Source organism: Protopterus annectens, chromosome 2.part0 (genome assembly GCF_019279795.1).
Source record: "Protopterus annectens isolate FY-2018-M chromosome 2.part0, PAN1.0, whole genome shotgun sequence".
NCBI lineage: Eukaryota > Metazoa > Chordata > Ceratodontiformes > Protopteridae > Protopterus > Protopterus annectens.
This window is the reverse complement of record NC_056728.1, coordinates 189,862,917-189,885,892: the sequence shown is the minus strand read 5'-3', so window position 1 is coordinate 189,885,892 and position 22,976 is coordinate 189,862,917. Positions and strand designations below refer to the sequence as shown.

Genomic DNA, 22,976 nt, shown 5'->3' with positions numbered 1-22,976 from the left:
TGCAGTTGTATGCAAATCATCATTCTCTTCCTCCAGTGACATGCAAGATTTTAAAAGTCTATGCCTGATTTGGTAAAGTGGGGCTCCATATGCTTCATTCCAATATGAGGTTCCGGATTAAAATTCCACAACACTTCAGAGTTCGTGGTGGCAATGCACGCTAATGTATAACCCCAAAGGTCCTGGGTAACCCAATGAAATGAATGAACTGTTTCAGAATTATTAAAGGCCTGCCTGAAAGAGGCAAAAGATCCTGCAGGCAGTATATTTCAGGAAGTCACACCGCTTGCAGAACATTATTGGGTCACCACCTGTTTTCCTTTGTGACAGATAGTCCATCTCTGAGCAGTTGTGTCCTGACAACATCCCAGGCTGCCTTCTACACGAACTACAGAATGAACTGGCACCCCACCTAAGTACCATGTTCAAGCATAGCCTCACCTCAGGCTTTGTGCCCATTGAATGGCGCACCGCGACGGTTATCCCACTCCACAAAGGGGGGGCCACAACTGAACCCCATTAGCCTGATGAGCCTAGTCTGCAAGGCCATGGAACGTATCCTCATGGAACTCGTAAACAAAAACATTAGAGATCTCCAAACTCTGGACCCCACACAGTTCGGGTTTGTAAAAGGCAGATCATGTCTCCTAAACCTGATAGAATTCTTTGAAGTAGTCACCAAAGCCATAGATGAGGGTAATGTGGCTCACACAGCCTATCTAGATCTCGCCAAGGCGTTCAACACCATCCCCCACTCTGGAATTATAGATAAACTCACTAAACTAGGTATAAACCCCAATGTCCCAAGATGGGTTGCCAACTGGCTTACTGACAGAACCCACACTGTGAAAGTAGCGGACTCCAAATCAGACTTCAGACAAGTGACAAGAGGAGTACCATAGGGTTCAGTCCTGGGTCCTCTCCTGTTAGCTTGTACTTCAGAGAAGTAGATACCAAACACAGAAGGTCTTTGGCTAACTAAATTCGCAGATGACTGTGAACTAGGAGCCATAATCGAAACTCCAACTATGTGGACATCCTACAAAAGGGCCTCACTGACATATGCCTGGTGTCAAAGCCATGGTCTCAAGCTCAATGCCAAAAAGTGCATCGTCATGCCCTTTGGTATAAACTCTGTACCCATGAACTACCACAAGGCGACAGTCTACTTAACGCACAACGTGTGATTAGAGACCTTGGGACACAGATGGACAGTAGTCCCTACTTTGATAATCACATCGCCACAGTGGTCAGGAAATCCTTCTGTTTGGCACACCTAATCACAAAAGGTTTCTCATCCAGAAAAAAGGTCATTGTTCCCCTCTACTCATCACTCATTAGACTCATTATAGAGTACAACACCCCTTTTGGTATGTACCTTACAAGACATCGACAGCAACTGGAAAGGCCGCAAAAATACCTCACAAAGAGGATTACTGGCCTCAAACAGATGGCTTACGCAGACCGACTCAAAAACTCCAGCTTTACTCCGTCGCATATCGCCTACTCACAGGAGATCTCTGCCTAACATACAAAGCTATGTTGGACCCAGAACTGTTGGACATGCTCCACTTAAAGAAATCCCAATCCCTCTGAGCTACACGCTCTAGGGACCTAAATCTTGTCACCACAATAAATCGAACATGCTGGAGGGATAGATTCCTGTCCCAGAGACTTCCCATACTCTGGAACAGACTACCTATCTATGTCAAACAGAGCTCCTCATTAGCACTCTTCAAGAAAAATCTTGATGATTGGGTGGGTAATAGGAAATTCACCCCGGGGATCACTTCTGTGGTTCTGATTGACAGGGGCACAGGAAAATAATTTTCTTGGGTGGCGAAAGCCAGCGTACCATTTTCGCTAGGCTTGTATAGGCCTTGGGGCCAATAGCCTAGTACCTACATATGAACCTTTCGAAAAACAAGAAATATTTGTTGTCCTAAAGGACATTTCTATTTTTAAAGTTTTATTTAATAGTTGCATAAAACTGTTATTTGTATCTGAAACGCCTAAATGTTGTACAAAATAGCATAAGCAATTCAAATGTAAGAATAGTCTTTTATTTGGGCAAAAAGTGGAGTACTTTACATTTGTTATGGGTATGTTTTGTCTGGCAAAATCTCGCATTTCTACAAAAAAAAAGTCCCACTTTGGGTATTTGAATAGGTGGCATCCCTACAGAACCAGTCCACATTAAACCACCTTAAATATTTTTTTTTTTTTTTTTTAATGCCACTACATATATTTTACTAACCTAATATAGTTGCATTTTTACACTAGCTGTTCTCATATCCAGTCTCTCTTGCATTCTTTATTTATGTGACTGAATAAACATAATTGAGTAAACAGTATTCTTACTTATGAGAATATACAGAGTTACTAGCGTTGTTGCCTCACAGCAAGAGGTTCTCCCGTTCGATTCTCTGCTTGGGTTGGGATTACCTTCTGTGTGGAGTCTGCATGTCCTCCCTGCACTCGAGTGGGCGTTCGAAAGACATGCGTTGAATGGGCGTGCCTTCGTTGAAGGTTGGGCGTCGGGCTAGCAACTTGACACCATAAAAATCAACTGCCAATAATTAGCGGACCAGAGTTCTGCTGTGGCGACCCCTAACTGGGAAAAGCCGAAAGACAAACAACAACAACTAAAAATCTAACACACTGGATGTATTTTCTTGCATTGTATGTATATATATATATATATATATATATATATATATATATATATATATATATATAGATTGATAGATATGTATATATGTGTATGGTATGTATGTATGTATATATATATATATATATATATATATATATATATATATATATATATATATATATATATATATATATATTGCATTTTTCTTTGTATAACTTCAATTTGTATTCTGTGAAAACTTATTGACTGTCAGACTTATGCTGATGTCATGTAAAAATGTCTGTAAATGTATAGAGCTTTTCTCCCCGGGCCTCCACTGAAAATGGGTCATCTGACCCAGTGGACTTTCCCGATCAACAAATGTCAATAGATAACATACAGGTGGGCTGTGCTACTAGACGGTGGGCACTGGCATACCTTTCAATTTCTTACACAAGAAATCTGGCCAAAGCCTAGAAGAATGGGGGGACAAAGGCCAAAGAATAGTGTTCGATTTTAGATATTGCTCTTGTAATCTCAGAGCTTTGCTAGAGTAACAAGATTTGTATTGGGATACATTTTCTGAAGTACATAAAATCTGAAACTCAAATGGGCCTTTCTTTAGTGACTTCATTCCTCAGTGATTTGCCAGAAAACCACAAATTTTATGAGGAACAGATAAAATATGAGGCAAAAATTTGGACATTAAGCCAATATCTGGACAGTTGAGAGGTATGTCAGGTCAGCAGCAGGAAATCGATTGCCTGCATGGTTCATAGGTGTGGGTGTGTATTTAGTATATTATCCCTGGTTTACAGTGGGAATGTAGCAAAGATGTCGCTTTACTCCAGCTGGTGAAGCAAAATTTGGAAAACAGTAATGCAGCATACTCTTCCCACTATTTGTACACTGACAAAGCGTACATGCTTACCTTGTTAGCTATCATGCTTTCTGCCATGTAATACAGGTGTGACTGCAGTGCAACACACCTTCAGAGACTTACAGCTTCATCTATATGTCAGCAGTAGTAGAGCAAGCAAACTCGGTGCCTGCAGAACAAGGTGCAGACATATACAGGTGGTGCTGTGGCACCAGCCAGTTTAGGCCACAGTCGAGATCAGTGTATGTAAGGAATGGATAATGAGGTTTATCATCAGTGAATGCTTTATAAACTCATTACTTGCCTCTTGTGTAGTAGGTCTACAAGCTAATCGGTGCTTCAGTGTTGCAAGGAGAGATGTATGGCCTCCTATCCCACTCTGAGCATGATGTCCTAGTCCATGGCGGAGTTGTAATTAAGACTGAGAGTGTTGCTAAGTAGTGGAGAATATTCGCTGTACTACCTCAGTTATTTTGGAATCCCCTCTGTGGGTACCATCCTTTACGCTGGCTGGCTACTTGTCAACAGAAAATAAAGACCTAACATTGAGATAAATACAGAATACGTGAACTGTACTGTGGGTTATGTCTCTTTGTATCTGACTTATGTAACTATATAATCTAGAACATTTTTGGCATCTATATGGCTGTCGCTATTTTGGCAGCAACGTGCCTTCTCACATTATATAATTTTCATTTGTTTTTGCAGCTATATTATCTCCTTTTAATTGGTCATTTTTTAAGTGTGGTACCTATACAAGTTGTTCTTTGTGTTTCACTGTTGCAGTCATTACATTTGGGTAATCTGCTGGCAGGTTGCCCTCAGTCGGCCTGAATTCCAAAGTGTTGGGTCCTGCGTCGGTTGCTTTCTCCTCTTCCATGACATCAGGTTGTCGGGGGTATAAAACAAGCAGCCAACGCCATTTTCTTTAGTCTTTCTTGCCGAGCGGTGCCCGAAGCAGAAGCGGTTTGCAAGTGCCGGTCGGCAGACTCCTGAAATTTTCGTGTTCGAGTTTCAGAACCGAAGTCTTCACTAAAGCGAAGTACCCTGTTGGGGAAACTTTTTTCTTGCTCCATTCCGATGTCAGAAAAAGTTAATAATTGTATTACTTGTGGGAAGCAAATACCTCATAAGGATTTCCATTTATACTGTATACTTTGCCTAGGCCCTGATCACAACGTGTCTGGCTGTCGGTTTTGTGCTAGATTTAACCAACGCACTGTTAAGCGTCGGTATATTTTTGCCTCAGAATATTTTGGAAACAGATTTAACTACCCTGAAATGTCATCGGATAGCAATCCGACTACCGGAGTACACAAAAAATGCAAAGAAAAGGACAGAGACAGACTGTCGAGGTCCAAAACCGACGACAAAGCTTCTTCTAAGCCAGTCACCAGTACTCAATGAGGTGCTTTCGCAGCCCCTGATACCTGTTACTTTAAAGTTGCAGGCCCCTACCGAGACCCATGTGGAATCCGGCGTATTGTACCCATGGATTTCTCTCCCTCGGATGGGTCCAGAGCCGCTGAGCAGACATCGGCTTCTGAGGGGTGTATTCAGGCCTCAACATTTTTATATAAAACCGACAGCTGCAAATCCAAAGACAAAAGCAGCTTCTAAAACTAAAAAAACGACTCAAGAGCCATGTGCACAGGCCGCTATGCCTAAAAATAGATGATCAAAATGGCTGAAGACCTAATTACCTTGATCAGGGGTTACCAACCCCCTTATGATAAGAGGCCTAGGCAAGACACTGATTATGAATCTTCAGATCAGGTTTCTGTTTCTTCTGATTCCTCTTTTGATCAGGAATTATCTATCCCTCTGTATGAGGATTCTGATGCAGAGGAATCTATCCCATCTGCATCACCTTCTGAAGATTATTCATTTGGAGAAGCCTTGCATACTTTGAGGAAGCATTTTCACTGGGAGTGTCAAGATTTCTCAATCAAAAAAGAGGCTCAGGGATTTCCTCCTCCTCCCTCAGCACAGGCAGTTAGCCATACCCCCTGTTTTAGAAATTGTGGATGATGTGTTTTCGGAGTCAAGCTTGACTCCTGACTCCTTACCTCCGGCTCCCAGCAAGCCTGGCAGATATTACAGGGTCCATGGCTCTCACAAATTTTTATTTACATATCCTGCTGCTGACCCTGAAACTATTTCACAGGGTCCAAAGGGAGTTAAGGCCTCAACAGCAAAAAATCTTACCCCCTCTGACAGAGATTCAAAGGCACTGGATAGATGGGGAAAGAAAGTTGTTATAGATGTGCAACCTTGGCAATTAGGGCCTTAAACTGCCAGTTTCATATGCTCAAGTATCAACAACATGTTATGTTGAAACAGAAAAGTATGTTGATTTCTGAATGTGCAGAAATTAAAGAATTGCAGGACTTATTGCATGCAGCTGAACAAGTTGGAAAGCATACTTTGCAATGTGGTTTTGATTCCTTCGAGGCCTCCTGCAGAGCCACAGTTACTGGATCTGTGGTTAGGAGGCATGCCTGGCTAAAAGAGCAAAATTTGCCTGATCATGTTAAAGCTAAATTACTGGATGCACCTTTACAGCATGATACTCTGGTATTAAGGCAGAAGAGGTTTTAAAGAAAATGGAAGACAAAGCTAAGTCTATGTAAACTGTAAAAGACTTCTTACAGGTGCAGCCACCAAGATTCAGTAGACACTGGCCTACAAAAAATTGGTCCTTTCCTGTATCCGACAGAGCTCAAAGGGGCAAATCCAGACACCCTAAAGGTTCTAGATACCAGGCGCAAGATTCCTACAGGTCAAAGCAATGGGGTGCTTCCACCTCCAAATCTGGAGGAGATAAAGTGCAACCCTATAGAAAACAGTCCCAATGACTTCCCTCTGCCATCACCAAGCACTTTTCTTTTGGCAGCACCCTTAGCGGGAAAATTAGCACTTTTTGCTCAGAATTGGCAGTTTAATAACCCAGGACAAGTGGGTGCTAAACATAGTATCACAGGGATACAGATTCCATTTCCATACTCTGCCAATGGCAAACGGTTGGCCAGATCTGCCAAAAAATCAATGGGCAGAGGCACAGAAATAGGTTACGTCCCTCATGGATATGGGGGCCATTCAGCCAGTACCAGAACAGGAAAAAGGACAAGGATTTTACTCAAGACTGTTCTTGGTACCCAGAAAGGACAAGGCCTGGAGACCAATACTGGATTTATCAATCTTGAACACATTCCTGGACATTCCAAAATTCAAAATGTTAACTTTGCAGCAGCTTCTGCCCATGCTGGGCAGGAATGCTTGGCTGGTGGCATTAGACCTAAAAGAGGCATACCTGCATGTCCCAATAAGAAAATCATATAGAAGATACCTCCGTTTCAAGGCTGGCTTAATGCATTACCAATTCTCTGCACTGCCCTTTGGCTTATCTACTGCACCCAGGGTCTTTAAAAAGTGCCTGGCACCAGTAATTGCTTTTTGCAGACAAAGAAGTATACAAATATATCCTTACTTGGACGACTGTCTCATTCAAGCAGAGAGCAAAGACATTCTTCTTCAGCACCTGGCGTTTGTGAAAAGGCTTCTAACATGCCTATGGTACACACTAAACAAAAATAAATCACAACTGGTACCCTCAAAAGAGAACATTCCTGGGTGCAAGCTTGAATACAACTGCCCAGATAGCTTTCCTCATGCCAGACTTAGGCAACTGACTACTTACTTCAAACCGATGGCAACAAAAACCCAGTTATCTGCAAGACAAACTCTGAACGCTTTGGGGTTCATGGTATCCTGCATCCTACTGATTTCATATGCAAGACTGTATATGAGGAAACTTCAGTGGTACCTAAAAAGTTTATGGAGTCAACATGGTCACAGTCTGGAAACAATGAATGTTAAGTTGTCTATCTCGCCTTCATTCTTGCTGGATGGGTTCGGAGCCGACCTCGGCTCCGACTCGGCCACTCTAAAAGCTCGAGAGTTGGTTCCACCGGCTCGAGGCTCCCCTTATATCCCACAATGCTAGGCGAGAGTTACCCCAGATCTCGTTTGCCGCTACAGCTTCGAGGTTGGTTTTTCTACCGGTTCTTGGTGAGTAATATTTCTTGTTGAAATTAGTCTTTAAAAACCCCTTTAATTTATATACATTTACTTAATTCCCTTAGTTTAGAAAAAATTTTATCCCCTTCTAAAAAAATTTCCGTTTTTTTCCCTCAAGAACCTTAGGTTCTTCCCTTGGGCCTACAGGCCTTTCCTTCCCTAGTGGAGTGTGTGTGTATTATTTTATTTTAAAATCCTAGTTACTGGTTTTATTATAATTTAACTTGACAGGGTGTAACTAGTGTGTTTGTGTGTGTGTTTGTGTACACCTGTTCAAAAAAAAAAAATGTCTAAAGAAGCAAAGGTCTCCGGATTCAAGAAGTGTGATGTGTGCTGTCAGAAAATGTCTCTGACAGACGCTCACACTTCTTGTGTCTACTGTCTGGGGCCTTTGCACCTGCAGGACTCCTGTGCTGTGTGCCATGGCTTCAGCCCCAGGGTCCTGCAGGAAAGAAAGAATAAATTGATACTCAGAGGCTTACTCAAGCCAGAGGATTCCCTGTCTGTTTCAACAGGGAAGCCCTCTAAGGCATCTAGGTCTTCGGCTCCGGCTACTGAGCCGAGACCTAAGGTTTCTCAACCTCTGCCTTCATCGGCTCCGGCTGGAGCCGATAAGTCTCAGTCCACAGTTTCTGTGGCCCCTCGCTCCGGCGGGCGAGGTAGTAGAAGTTCCGTGTCGGCTCGACCAGACCTTCGGAGCCGACAACTAGGAAGAGGTCCAGGTCACCATCTCTTGGCTCCGTTCATTCGGCTCCAGGATCTCCCCTGCTGTCTGAACGGAGCCAAAGATCTCACTCCTCTAGGTCATCGAGGCTGTTGGATCATGACCTTCAGAGGGTAGTGAGTCGACTTCTTAAGTCCGAGGCACTGGCCCAGATGCTTCAGAGCCCGACTCATCAGTCGATGCCTGCCGCGGTCCATCAACATCTTCCTCCTTCGACTCTCTTGAGCTCGGAGCCGGGTCGATGTCGGAACCGAGACTGTGATAGCGTCGGAGCCGATACAATTGTCTTCGGCTCCGTCGGCTCCGCTTTCTTCCTTGGAAGAATCTCGGCGCCGGACTTCCTCGTCGGCTCGAGGGGTGAGTGGCATCGGACCCTTGTCCGACCCCCTCTCCTCTCGGTGCTTGGCGCTGGTGAGTTCGGCTCCGACATCGCCTCGAGCCATCACTGTCGGTGCCGAGGGGGTTCTTAGCTTCTCGGGCGGGGACCTCTGGCTCTGCCTGACAGGGGTGCATTCGAGGTCATGCGGAGTGTGTTAGAGCCTGGCTCTACTCCACAGTCGGCTCCGTCCGCCCCTCCCTCTATGGTGCCTCAGGCTAAGTCGACTCACTCCCTCATCCCGGACCGCAGAGAGCCAGCTCCTCAGGAACCCCTGTGGGGATTTCATCCTCTTCCGAGGCCTCTCCTGATTTGGCAGAAGAGCCCCTCGGAAGAGGAAGTGTAAGAGGAAACACATTGACTCACCTGAGTCCATCACGTCAGACACAGATTTGGATGATTCTGAGGGTTCCCCGTTCCCCTTCTGAAGATGTCTCATTTGCAGACATTCTGGAGATCCTGAAACAGAGGGAAATTGGCCAGCCCTCAACCCTTCGGAGGACGAATCTGTGTATCTTGAGGTGTTTGGCTCTCGTCCTTCCACCTCCTGGGTGTCCCCCTTGACCCCCTCATGCAGGTGGTTGCTAAGAAGGCATGGACGGCTCCTGATTCAGTGGACCCCACTCCCAGGAGACCCTCCAAGTTCATAACAGCTCCAGCAGACAAACAATTTTTAACAAAAGGAGTTTCTGTGGATGCTATGGTGGTAGCTGCTGCCACTAAGAAGGAGCTAGCTGATCCTTCAGTACCTGTCCATCCACCTAACAAGGAATCTAGGTCCATGGATAGGTACGGGAAGCGGATGTTCTCGTCAGCGACATTTACCATGCGTTCGCTGAACTATCTGTGCCATTTTACTCGTCTTCAAAGGGACTTGATCAAGGAAGCGAGTGAAATGTTAAAGGACCCTACAGCTGCGGGTTTCCAAGATAAGATGAACACGCAGCTGGCTACCCTTAATTCCATAACCAACTCCTCCATGCGCCTTCTTTCTTATGCGGCTGATGGAGCGAGCAGAGCCGCAGGGACAGGTGTGGCCTTACGTAGGCATGCCTGGATGCGGCTATGCAATTTTATGGACCCCTTCAAGGCGTCTTTCACGAACTCCTTTTGATGGATCATGCCCCTTTGGTGCTCAAGTGAAAGAAACCTTGACTAGGTGCGAGACTGATCGCAAGACGGTTTCTGCCGCCGGAGTCCGTTTTCTACTCCTTCCAGGCCTTACCCCAAAGGCCAGAAAGGTGGAAAGATGTGGTTCCGTAAACAATCTCAAGGGACTTCGCCTGGCGACAGAGTCGTTTTTCCCTCCAGAGGCAGAGGTGGGAATAACAATGGTAGACGTCGCCCTAGGGGCAGGGGGGGTCCGCAGAACCAGGGCAATCGGGAAGCCTTCCCTGACAAGCCCTTTCAGCATCCCTGAGGTGTTGCCCGACTGCCCATCTTCGGGGCAGTCGGGGGAAGATTGTCACTGTACCCAGAAGCCTGGCTATCCCTGACTCAAGACAAATGGGTACAGTCCATTTCCGAAGGCTATTCTATCCCCTTTCTTCGCTTTCCAAATCAGTCAAAAAAATCCCTTCCAGATGTTCCACCCGCTCAAAGGGATCTAGCAGTTTTGGAGATTTCAAAACTGCTTGCAAAAAGAGCAATTCAGCCAGTTCCAGCAGACCAGCAAGGATCCGGAATCTACTCAAGGTTCTTTTTAGTTCCAAAGAAAACAGGGGACTGGAGACCAATTTTGGATCTCAGTGTCTTGAACAAATCAGTCAAGAAAACAAGATTTCGGATGGTCACGCTGCAATCCATCCTTGCCCTTTTGGGCAAAGGAAACTGGATGTGCTCTATAGACCTTCGGGATGCGTACTATCACATAAAGATGAACAGACGCTCCAGAAGATTCCTCCGCTTCAGGCTGGGAACCAGTCATTTTCAGTTCAGGGCCCTGCCCTTTGGTCTCACCACTGCCCCCCGGGTGTTTACCAAATGCATGGCAGTGGTAGCTTCTCACCTGAGACGACAAGGATTCCAGGTGTTTCCATATTTGGACGACTGGCTCCTCACAGCTCCCACCAAGCATCTCCTTCTGATGGCCAGAGATTACACTTTTCGCGTTTGTCAAAAGCTGGGTATTTCAATAAATTACGAAAAGTCTGTTTTGTCGCCTTGTCGTACTATTACCTACATAGGCGCAAATCTAGATACAATAAACATGTCTGCAAGACTAACACATCAGCGAATATCAGACATTCACAAATTGGTATCACTCCTTTTCAACAACAACTGAATCAAAGCCAGGTTAGTTCTAAAGGTGTTGGGAATTATGGCAGCGGCCATACCTCTGCTTCCATTAGCCAGATACCACATGCGGATCCTTCAATGGATGCTCTTTACTCAATGGTCATACCAGGAACTTCCAATGTCTCACACCATTATGATCACGCAAGCGTGCAAAAAGCATCTCATGTGGTGGATGTCTTCCCCCCAGCTCCTGTCGGGAAGACCCTTTGTTCCACCTCCTCCGGTTGCTACTCTGACAACGGATGCCTCCCTGATCGGGTGGGGGGGACATTATCAGGGCAGGACGGTCCAGGGCACATGGCAACCAAACGAATGCCACTTGCACATAAATGTTCTGTAGATGAGAGCAGTGCTTTTAGCGTTGCAAGCCCTTCAAGACTCTCTTCCCTTGGGAACGATTGCAATCCAGACAGACAATATGTCTGTAGTGTGGTACATCAACAAACAAGGCAGAACCAGATCATACCCCCTGTGTCGAGAAGCACTCAGACTGTGGCAATGGGCGATTTCTTCTCAGCGGTTTCTGATAGCAACGCACATCCCCGGGAAGTCCAATCAAATTGCGGACAAGTTGAGCAGAGCTATACTCATGCCTCACGAGTGGTCTCTGAAAGACTCTGTAGTGAGAGAATTTTTTCTCAAGTGGGGTCAGCCTTGCTGCGATCTTTTTGCTACTCCCCAAAACAGCAAGTGCAGAGAATATTTCACTCTATTCCCTTTACCAGGCCAACCCAGCAGAGACGCTCTAGTCCAAGTTTGGCCCCGGGGACTTCTGTATGCATTTCCTCCTTTCCCACTGATCTCTCAAGTAATACAGAAAGCTGTCGCTCAGAAGGCCTCATTGCTCCTTACTGGCCTCGACAAGTGTGGTTCCCCTTTCTACATCGTTTTCTCTTGGAGCGACCGTGGAATCTGGACCTAGTTCCAGATCTTTTGATCCATCAGTCGGGTCAGTTTCATCGCTCCCTCCCCTCTCTGAACCTCACTGCTTGGTTCCTCCAGTTCCAACCTTAGCCAGGCTTCCTCAATTATCTCACTCTGTTAGAGATATATTGATAGCTTCCCATAAATCTTCCACTCGAAAGATTTATTTGAGTAAGTGGAAACGCTTCACATATTGGGCTCAAGGAAAGGACATAGATCCTTTCTCTGCTTCCATCCAACTAGTCCTTGATTTTCTAGCTGAACTCTTCCATGCAGGTTCATCTCCCTCTACACTTAAAGTTCAATTGGCAGCTATTTCTAACTTTCATGTGGGTATTTCTGAATCTGCCCTAATGTCCCACAAGCTCTGCAAAGCCTTTTTGAAAGGAGTTTTTCTTCTCAGACCTCCTATAAGAAATCCTCCTTCTCCTTGGGACCTAAATTTAGTTCTTGCTTCTTTGATTCTTCCCCCTTTCGAACCTGCAGTTTCCTGTTCTTTAAAATTATTATCATGGAAAACTCTTTTTCTAGTAGCTATTACATCAGCTAGAAGAGTTTCAGAGCTTCAAGCACTCAGCTGTCGTCCTCCTTATCTTTTGTTTCATAAGGACAGAGTATCCTTACGAACTAATCCGTCCTTTTTGCCTAAAGTGGTCTCGACGTCAAATCTGAATCAAAGCATTGATCTACCGGTCTTTTTTCCAGAATACTCCAATAGGTCTGAACAAAAATTACACTGCCTGGATGTTCACCGTCAATTGAGGTACTACTTGGATAGAACTAAACAGTTCAGAAAATCTGATCAGCTGTTTGTCTCTATGGAGAGCAGAAAGGGACTTTCAGTTTCAAAGGTATCATTATCCAGATGGCTAACATCTTTGATTTCCCTTGTATATGAAATTAGACATCAAAAGCTGCCTGATAAACCTAAGGCTCATTCCACCAGAGCTTTGGCTACTTCTTTAGCCTTCCAAGACAGACTGCCTATTGACACCATTTGTGCAGCGGCTACTTGGGCTACTCCTCACACTTTCATTTCTCATTATAAGTTGGATTTAGCTTCTAGGCATAGAGCTAACTTTGGTTCCACTGTTCTCAGGAGTCTGTTCCGTTAGGCCACCCGGGACAAGGTGCTAGGACGGTCCCATCCAGCAAGAATGAAGGCGAGATAGACAACTTAACATATAGAAGTTATGTTCTTACCATAACGCTCCATGTTAGTTGTCTTCTTCGCCTTCTTCTTAAGGCCCCACCCTCCTTCCCCCTGGCCTGGACAGACCTAGAGGAGTTGTGATTGTGACCTCTCTTTCTACCACCTCTTTCTTAGACATGTGCTATTATGCATATTTCCTGGTTCAGGATGTAGGTCACCCTTCTTTCTTCCTGTTAGAGGTGGACTCTGTTTTACAGTTATTCTGTTACTATTATAAGCTGGGGTTAGCTTACAAACGAGATCTGAGGTAACTCTCGCCTAGCATTGTGGGATATAAGGGGAGCCTCGAGCCGGTGGAACCAACTCTCGAGCTTTTAGAGTGGCCGAGTCGGAGCCGAGGTCGGCTCCGAACCCATCCAGCAAGAAGAAGGCGAGAAGAAGACAACTAACATGGAACGTTATGGTAAGAACATAACTTCTATTTCCTCTCATTCCCTGCCTACAACAGGAGTTTCTGTGGTGTGCAAAGGCATGTCACCAAAACAGGGGACATACCTTCACTCTACCCACTGCCAGCCAAACCTTAACAGACTCATCAGATTATGCATGGGGGGCCCACCTGGCGGGAAGATGCATTCAGGGCATATGGACCCCAAAACAAATGCATTTGCATATCAACCAAAGAGTGATGTTAGCTGTTCAAAATGCCCTGACAGCCTTCAAGGACTTGCTTCATCCAGGACAACTACTGATAAAGATGGACAAACACCATGGTTATGTGGTATATAAACAAGCAAGAGGGCACGCACTCATACCCCCTTTGCAGACTAGCCATGGCACTGTGGGACTCAGCTTTGACCTACCATGTACATCTTCAGGTGCAATTCCTGCCAGGAAAACAAAATACTCTGGCAGACGATTTAAGCAGAAACCTTATGGACCCACACGAGTGGAAGATAGATCCATAAGTCTTTAGCATGATAACAAAGAAATGGGGGAGCCCGGACATAGATCTATTTGCCTCTCCTCAAAATTATCAATTGAAAAGTTTCTGCACAAGGATTTATCACAAACAAGCATGGAAAGTGGATGCCCTATCCTTCAGTTGGTAAAACCTGTCAGTTTACACCTTTCCTCCTCTGCCTCTTCTTCCCAAGGTCCTACTAAAAGTCAGACGAGAAACCAAAGATGATACTAATTGCCCCGGACTGGCCCCACCAATACTGGTACCCAATCCTAAGGAACTTGTCTCAGTACCCAACTTGGACCTTACTCAATTACTGTCCCAACAAAACAATCAGATCCTGCACAATCAGCTCCAAACACTGAACCTGGCAGCATGGCTGATCATGTAGTTATGCAAACAACACCTCTCAGTAAAGCTGTGATGGATGTCATTTTGGCAGAATCAAGCACAAGGAACTGATGCAGCAAAACCAAATATTCCTCGGATATTACAATACTTGACTGAGATGCTTGACAAAGGCCTATCATTCTCATCAATAAAAATCCATGCCTCTGCCATTTTGGCTCATTACAGTACTGATCCACCAGTCTTTTCTCATCCGTTACTAAAGCAATATCTTAGAGGAGCCAAAAATTGAAGGCCTCCCAGAAGATCACCAATACCTGCATTGGACCTCAATTATGTGTTGGAAAAGCTCACCTTGCCTCCATTTGAACCAGCTGCTACTGCAGATCTAAAGTTCTTATGGAAAACAGCTCTGCTCCTAGAAATTACTTCAGCAAGAAGAGTCTCAGAGCTGCAGGCCCTCATGGCTGTGGAGCCTTTTATCATATTTTACTCAGACAGGGTGTCTCTGAGGACCAATCCTTCTTTTATGCCTAAGGTGATTTCCAGTGTGGCTCTTAACCAAACTATTCATCTGCCAACCTTTTATCCAAACCCGCAGAACAAGGGGGGAGAGAATTCTGCATTCCTTGGATGTACACAGACAGCTAAGATTCTACTTCAGCAGGACTAAAGCTCTAAGAAAAACTGAGCAATTACTAGTGACATATGCTGCAGGATCAGAAGGAAAGGCTATTTCAAAGCAGACTATCTCAAAGTGGATAAGCCACTGCATTCGTTTCTGCTACTTACACCATGGCAAACCTATGCCCAAGGGCATTAGGTCTCATTCCACCAGAGCTGCAGCTACTTCAGCAGTCTTTTTCAGAGGAGTACCAACCAAAGACATTCTAGAGACTGCGACTTGGAGTTCTGTTCACACCTTTACAAAGCATTATCATTTGCCTCTCTACTGTAAGTCCAGGGCAGGCTTTGCCACTGCAGTTCTGCCGGGCCTTATAGCCACCCCTAATGCTGCTTAACTCCAGCCTCCCATCCATAGCTTTGGGATTCTACCCAAATGTAATGACTGCAACAGTGAAACATGAAGAACATAGTACAGTTGTGTACACTTACCATAAATGTAGATGTTCTAGTGTATACACTGTTGCAGTCCAGGTTACCTGCCCGCCATCCCCCTTTCTTTCTGGAGTTTATCTTTCCCTCACTATCTATGAAGGTAAAGTTTATATTGTTGCATGTGTATATGTATGTATATATATATATAATTTATTTTTAGCTATATTTTTTTGGGGGCACCTGACATCTGGGGCAAGAAAAACTAAAGAAAATGGCGTTGGCTGCATGTTTTATACCCCTGACTTCATGGAAGAGGAGACAAACAACCGACGCAGGACCCAAGACTTTGGAATTCAGGCCGACTGAGGGCAACCTGCCAGCAGATTACCCAAATGTAATGACTGCAACAGTGAATACACTCTTACCATCTACATTTATGGTAAGTGTATACAACTGTACTTTTCACATCTCCCACCTTCTACTGCAACAGATAATTGGCTGTTGCTGTTTTGACTGCAAAGTGCACTCTCGTACTACATATTTTTCTGTTTTTTACTGCAAACGGTATTTCCCCTAATGACAGTGTGTGTTTTTAAGCATGGTACCTGTTCTAAGTTTCACGTCTCCCGTCCTCTCCTACAACAGACGTGGGCAGTCACACTTTCTATTACCATACTTCACTGTAGAATAACCTACCTGTACACTGAAAAAGCACCACAAACCAAGCTGTTTTCAGATCCTTACTTTGTAACTTATTTTTCAAACTAGCAGTGCAACTGCAAAAAAAGTGGGTGTTTACCAAAGTTAAACATATTATTGTAACTGAATGCTACACTGTAAATCCCTACTATCAGCTGAATTTGCCTCGTATGTACTGGTTCTCTTCATAATTTATTGTTTATATTTTTCAGTGGAAGCCCCTGGAGAAACACGTCTTTAGAATGGTGGAGGAAACCGGAGTGATTTCTGCACAGAAGGCACCCCAGCCGAGAACTGAACTGCAGAATCTTTTGCTGTAAGGTGACAACGCAAAATGCTGCACAGACACGCCAGGAGGCAATTTTAGCGATGACCGCTCAGCTGTCCAGATGTTTATTTCAGTGCTGGTTTGACAAATTATGGAGAACTGAAATCTGCCACTAATGGCAGACAATAGACTGAAGGATTTCATACCATTCAGAAAATACATTCAAAGCAAAACCTGTTGCATCAACTTTCTAAATTTATGAAAGTAACTTAAAATAAATTTGATTTGGGGGCTTTTTGTCCATCTCCGTATTACTTTTGATTTAGTGAGGAATGCTGCAATGCATGTTGTTAGGCAGCCTTTTAATTTTTTTTTTTGCACTGGAGTCTTGGCAAGTACAGCCTACTGTCTGACTCGTGCAATTTGCAGAACATGTTACTCCTCCTGTTTACATTAACAACGTAAACTACGCCAGTCATGTGTACTGAGTGCCTGCCGCCTCCATTGATTGGATTAAGAAAGTGGAAGTTAAATCTTTTTGGTGCTGTTTTGCTGTTTACTACTACCAGCACTCTGTAGGTTGAGATAACGTGGAATGTGGAGAAGTTGCAGAAAGATTTTTTTCAGTGTTAAGCGGCCGGCATGGCACCCAAAATAGAGAAGTTTTGCAGTCCTGGGAAAGGAAATGGTTTGCGTACTGTGTGTAGAGTTTCTGCAGGGGAATTACTATATACTGCAGTACCGTTTGCTTATACTGTATCAAAGGAAGGCAGAGGACTCGTTTGTGAGTTTTGTTTTGCTAAGAAACAAGGACTGCTTCGCTGCTCCCGGTGCAAATTTGTAAGCTACTGTGATACATCCTGTCAGAAGCAGGCCTGGCAGGACCACAAAAGGGAGTGTTTGTGCCTTAAAAGTGTTTCTCCCAGTGTACCCACTGACTCGGTCAGGCTTGTGGGCCGCATTATTTTTAAAGTATTGAGACAGTCCTCTTGTTTATCAGAGGAGTTGTATTCACTGAGAGATCTTGAGTCGAATATAAGTAGGATAAGTGAAGAAATGAAAGAAGGCATCATGAGCCTTGCAGTAATGCTAAACTTGTATTTGAAGGAAGAAGTTAAGGACGTTTCCCGATTACTGCCTACTTTAGACATTTTAGATCTGTTTGCTAAAGTTTCCTGCAACTGTTTCTCCATCTATGATGGAGAGATGCAAGATGTTGGCGTTGGTCTTTATCCAAGTATGGCCTTGTTGAATCATAGTTGTGATCCAAACTGTGTTATAGTTTTCAATGGAAGTCAGCTGCTGCTTCATTCTGTTTGTGAAATCCAGGCTGGCGAGGAGCTCACCATTGCCTATATTGACTTGATAGCGCCAAGCTTTGACCGTAATAAAGAGCTATTAAAACGTTACTGCTTTATATGTGACTGTCATCGTTGTCAAACGCAAGATAAAGATACTGAAATGTTAATGGGAGTTGTTGAAATATGTAGAGAAGTCCAGGCTTCCATCACTACAGTGGAAAACCTAAAGTCCAGGAAAGACTGGGTGCAGGTGCTTGCTGTGTGTCGAACCATGATTAAAAGAAGTGACGGTGCCCTTCCTGATGCAAACATTTATAAGATGAAACTTCTTGATTATGCAATGGATGCCAGTATTAATATTTGTAAATGGGATGAAGCTTTACAGTATGGGTGCAGGACACTTGAGCCATATAAATTGTATTGTGGTTGTCATCCTGTGCGTGCTGTTCAGCTAATGAAACTTGGGAAGCTGCTGATGTACCAGGGGATGTTGTGTAAAGCTTCAGACATGTTGATAGAAGCCTTTGAGGTTATGAAGGTGACTCATGGCAGAGAACATTCCTTGACAAAGGAACTGTACCAGTTGTTGTTTGACTGTGAGACTGAAATGGGATTAGCACTTTGACTCAGTGCTGCTACTGTAGCTTGTCCTTTTTTTTTGGACTGCTCTGTTATAGTTCAGAGGCGAAGTGGTTTCAAGAGGGATGACCTTTTTGTACAATTCTTGTCTTGTCTGTTTGAAATCTGTTTGTTTCTACAAAGCTAATTCTGTGATTTATATGATTTATTTCACTTTCCTTCAGCAGGGCAGCCAGTACAGGAACAGTGAAATTGGATTTATGCAATATTGCACGTTGTGAGATGATGAAGCATGATCTGTACGATTTCACAAATACTACTTTTGTTACCCAGCAGACATTTAATCGTCTCTATCTCCTGTCCTAAACAATTTCTCCTTGACCTCAACTGTTCTGTGTGCTGATTTGTGTATTACTTACTGTAACTTGCTAGCCCCTGGTTGTTGTAGTTTTGCTTGCTAGTCCTATTTCACCTGTAATGATTTGCTAACCAGTGGTTAATAACTTTGGCTTTACAATGTATTGTGCTGAGCACTCCTAGGTAGGTACTAGACTATTGGCCCTAGGGCCTATGTAAGCCTAGAAAAAAGGTACCCTGGCTTTCACCACCCAAGAAAATTGTTTTCCTGTGGCCCTGTCGAGCAGAGCCACAGAAGTGATCCCCGAGGTGAATTTCCCATCCATTCATGAAGATTTTTCTTGAAGAGTGCTAATGAGGAGCTTTGTTTGCTAGATAGGTAGTTTGTTCCAGAGTATGGGATGTCTATGGGATAGGAATCTATCCCTTCAGCATGTTCTGTTATTGTGGTGACAAGGTTTAGGTCCCAAGAGCGTGTAGCTCGAAGGGAGTGGGATTTCTTTAAGTGAAGCATGTCCAACAGCTCTGGGTTTGACATAGCTTTGTATGTTAGGCAGAGATCGCCTCAGTAGGCGCTATGCGATGGCGTAAAGCTGAAGTTTTTTGAGACTGTCTGCGTAGGGCATCTGATTGAGGCCAGTAATCCTCTTTGTGAGGAATTTCTGCGGCCTTTCCAGTTGTAGATGTCTCGTGATGTACATACCAAAAGGGGCGCTGTATTCAATAATGGATCTAATGAGTGACGAGTAGAGGAGAACAATGACCTCCTTTTTTTCCTGGATGAGAAACCTTTTGTGATGAGGTGTGCTATGTAGAAGGATTTCCTGACTACTGTGGTGATGTGATTATCAAAGGAGAGACTACTGTCCACCTGTGTCCCAAGGTCTCTTATCACACTTTCGGTGTTAAGTAGACTACCGCCTATGTGGTAGTTCATGGGTACAGAGTTTTTACCAGAAGGGATGAGAGTGCACTTTTTGGCATTGAGCTTAAGACCATGGTTGTGACACTAGGCATCTGTCTCAGTGAGGCCCTTTTGTACTTTGTCCACATCGTTAGGAGTTTTGATTGTGGCTCCTAGTTTGCAGTTATCTGCAAACTTTGTTAGCCAAAGACCACCTATGTTAGCCTGTACTTCAGAGAAGTAGATGCCAAACAGGAGAGGACCCAGGACTGAACCCTGTGGTACTCCACTTGTCACTGGTCTGAAGTCGGATTTGGAGTCTGCTACTTTCACAGTGTGGGTTCTGTCAGTGAGCCAGTTGGCAATCCATCTTGTGACATAGGGATTTATACCTAGTTTAGTGAGTTTATAATTCCAGAGTGGGGGATGGTGTCGAAAAGCCTTGGCGAGATCTAGATAGGCTGTGTGAACCACCTTACCCTCATCTACGGCTTTGGTGACTGCTTCAGAGAAGCCTGTCAGGTTTAGGAGACATGATCTGCTTTTTACAAACCCGAACTGGGTGGGGTCCAGAGTTTAGAGATTACCAATGTCATTATTAAGTTCCATAATGATTCCATAGCCTTGCAGTCCAGGCTCGTCAGGCTAATGGGGCGGTAGTTCCCGGGGTCCATGGTGGCTCCCCCTTTGTGGAGTGGGATAACTGTCGCAGTGCGCCATTCAGTGGGAATAAAGCCTGAGGTAAGGCTATGATTGAACATGGTAGTTAGGTGGGGTGCCAGTTCGTTCTGTAGTTCATGTAGAACGCAGCCTGGGATGTTGTCAGGTCCCATGGATGCTGTGTTCTTGGCTTTGGAGAGTGTGGTTTTTACCTGTGCAGCCATGATTACAGGAACTTTGCATTCTTCCGGTATAGCAATGGGCCCTTTAGGGGGTGAGAGAGGGGTAAAGTTAGCACTGAACCTATCAGCCAGGATGTTGGCAGTATCAGTTGGTTCTGTATATTTAGCACCATTGTGCTGTAGCTCAGAGCAGATCTGAGTTTTGCCATTGAGATTCTTGACATGGCTGTAGAATGCTTTGTGGTTGTCTTTAGAATTTGTGGCAATTTTGTTTTCATAACTACCTTTGGAGGATTTTATCAGGGATCTCGGCTTCTTACTGAGGCTGACCAGGGAGTTCCTCCAATCATGGGATTTTACTCTTTTTTTTTTGCAACAGTTTCTTTCTTCTGTTGTAGAGTTTTTTTATGGCAGGGGACCACCAAATTGGCTTCCTTTTATTTGAGGATAGCATCTTGGTTCTTTTAGGGATTGCACGATCCATGCATTCATGCAAGTGCTTATAAAGTGCATTTTTATTGGATTTAGCAGTTGTACCTCTATTGTCCATCTGCATGGGTGTCGTGAAGTTTACCACTTCTGTCCTTAAGCGTGAAGTTGGCTTTGGGGAAATTTTTTACAGTGGTTTCCCTAATGGGGGTGGAATGTGGATGTCTAGGGTTATTAGCTTGTGGTCAGATTTGACCAACAAGGACTTGACCTCTGGTGTGGAACACCGGTTGCCCATATTGGTACTGACCAGGTCTAGGATATTGCTGCCCCTGATGGGGCTGTGGATAAGTTGATCAAAGGCATTGGTATGTATGAATTCCAGAAAACATTGAGCAAAAGTGTTGGTACATGAGTTTTCCCAGTTAATGGTGGGGTAGTTGAAATCGCCCATTATTAGGGTGTTAAGTTGTCCCCTAATATTTTCCAGTGTATCAAGAAATGAGGAGTGGGAATCCTGGGGCATGGTGGGGGATCTGTAGCAAGCTACAATTTGGATAGCGGTCTTGCCCAGTTAGTTGCACTTGGATAATCTCAGATGCATTATGCTGAGCAATTAGCCTGGAGGTGTGGATATCCTAAATGAATATGGACACACCTCCGCCTTTAGTGTTTCAGTCCAGGTTAGATGGCTGAAAGGTGTGGTATGAATTATAGCCTGGTAATGCAGGGGTGCTCTCTGGAGTCTTGAACCATGTCTCTGTCACTGCACAGATGTCGATGTTTTCCATTTTAAGGAGTGCCTCGAGTGAGTGCATTTTGAGGTTTAGACTTCTAGCATCGAGTAGCATTACTCTACTATATTTTGGTGCTTTCTTTCTCCCTGATCCTGTCTTGAAAATAGATCTGTTTTATCTGGGCACTTTGTTTAATATATATTACTGTTCCAGTAAAAAAAAAAATGGCTACACCTCTTGGAAATGCAGACTGTTGGATGACCAAGTACATTCTCTTAATCATTGTAACAAAGAGAATACCTGTTTTACTTGTGAGAAGTGCATGAGGGAATAAAAGAAAAAAAATGTGCATGGTCGCCACACGAGGTAGAAGTTAAACTTCTTTAAGGAAGTGCAAAGGAGCTTATACTATACTATACTGTACCATTTGCTTTCCTTCGCACTTCCTTACAGAAGTTTCACTTCTACTGTATGTGGCGATCACGCATATTCTCTTTGTTATTATAGTGTTGTATCTGTGTTATTGCATTGTATGATAAGCACTATACACTTGAGTCTTATCCTGTTCCATTACTTAAAAGGGTAGTAGCAACTGTCTGAAGCAAGTATAAGTAACAGGCCTTTGAAGCTAGATATAAGCCCTTTACCACTAAAAACTATACAGTTTTTGCTACAAGATGTTTCTAAATTTTATTTTGTTAATAGAAAGCCCTACTATGACATCACGATTAACTCAGTGACTCACTATGTTATATGCATCAGCAGTAGTTTATTACTTCCTAGAATGACAAGTGGTCAACTAGTTTTTGCAGTGTGAACATCTTTAAGTTGACACATGATGATTTCGCAGTGGTAGTGTAAACACGTGATGCTGTCGCAGTGGTAGTGTAAGCACGTGATGCTGTCACAGTGGTAGTGTAGTAGTTGCAGTAATACTAGTAGTATGTCTAGTAATAGTAGTAATAAAAGCACAATGCAAGTTGGATGCTGCTCTTCAAAAGAAGTGAATTTGAATTGTTTGCTTTCTTCCGTGTAATATCAAGGTGTTTTAAATATCAAGCAATTGGTTTACGCAACTATTAGAGGGATCTCAGGGAATATATGTATTTTTTCATTTTCAAATTTGTACTAAATAGGAGCTGTCTTGGACAAAGGGGGGGAGGGTGATAACTGTAGACTGAGTACTCCTCACTTGTCCATTATGAATGAATGTGTACAGTGCAAAATTTTGCCACCCCCATGCTCTCAGCTGTCCCTGATTTTGACTAATACTTTTTCTCTATCCCTTGAAAATGTTTGTTTTTGTAGTAAATCACTGAAGATTAGTCAGTCAACAAAGCCAGGACGTATCCTGTCATACCTCTTGTTCAGAAATGAAAAGGAGTTATGGAGTTACTAATATAGGTACACTGCTCACATATC

At 43.9% G+C, this 22,976-nt stretch overlaps 1 protein-coding gene across 2 annotated transcripts in view; it reads left to right on the top strand.

Moving 5' to 3' along the window:
- The window catches only part of SMYD3 (SET and MYND domain containing 3), a 104,933-nt gene extending 86,261 nt beyond the window's left edge, over positions 1-18,672 (top strand). For both annotated transcript variants that reach the window (XM_044060649.1, XM_044060648.1), the window contains one exon: positions 16,350-18,672. In XM_044060649.1, the coding sequence (XP_043916584.1) occupies positions 17,048-18,331 (1,284 nt within the window). In that variant the 5' untranslated portion in view covers positions 16,350-17,047 and the 3' untranslated portion in view covers positions 18,332-18,672. The remainder of the gene's footprint in view (positions 1-16,349) is intronic.
- Positions 18,673-22,976: the final 4,304 nt, after the last annotated feature.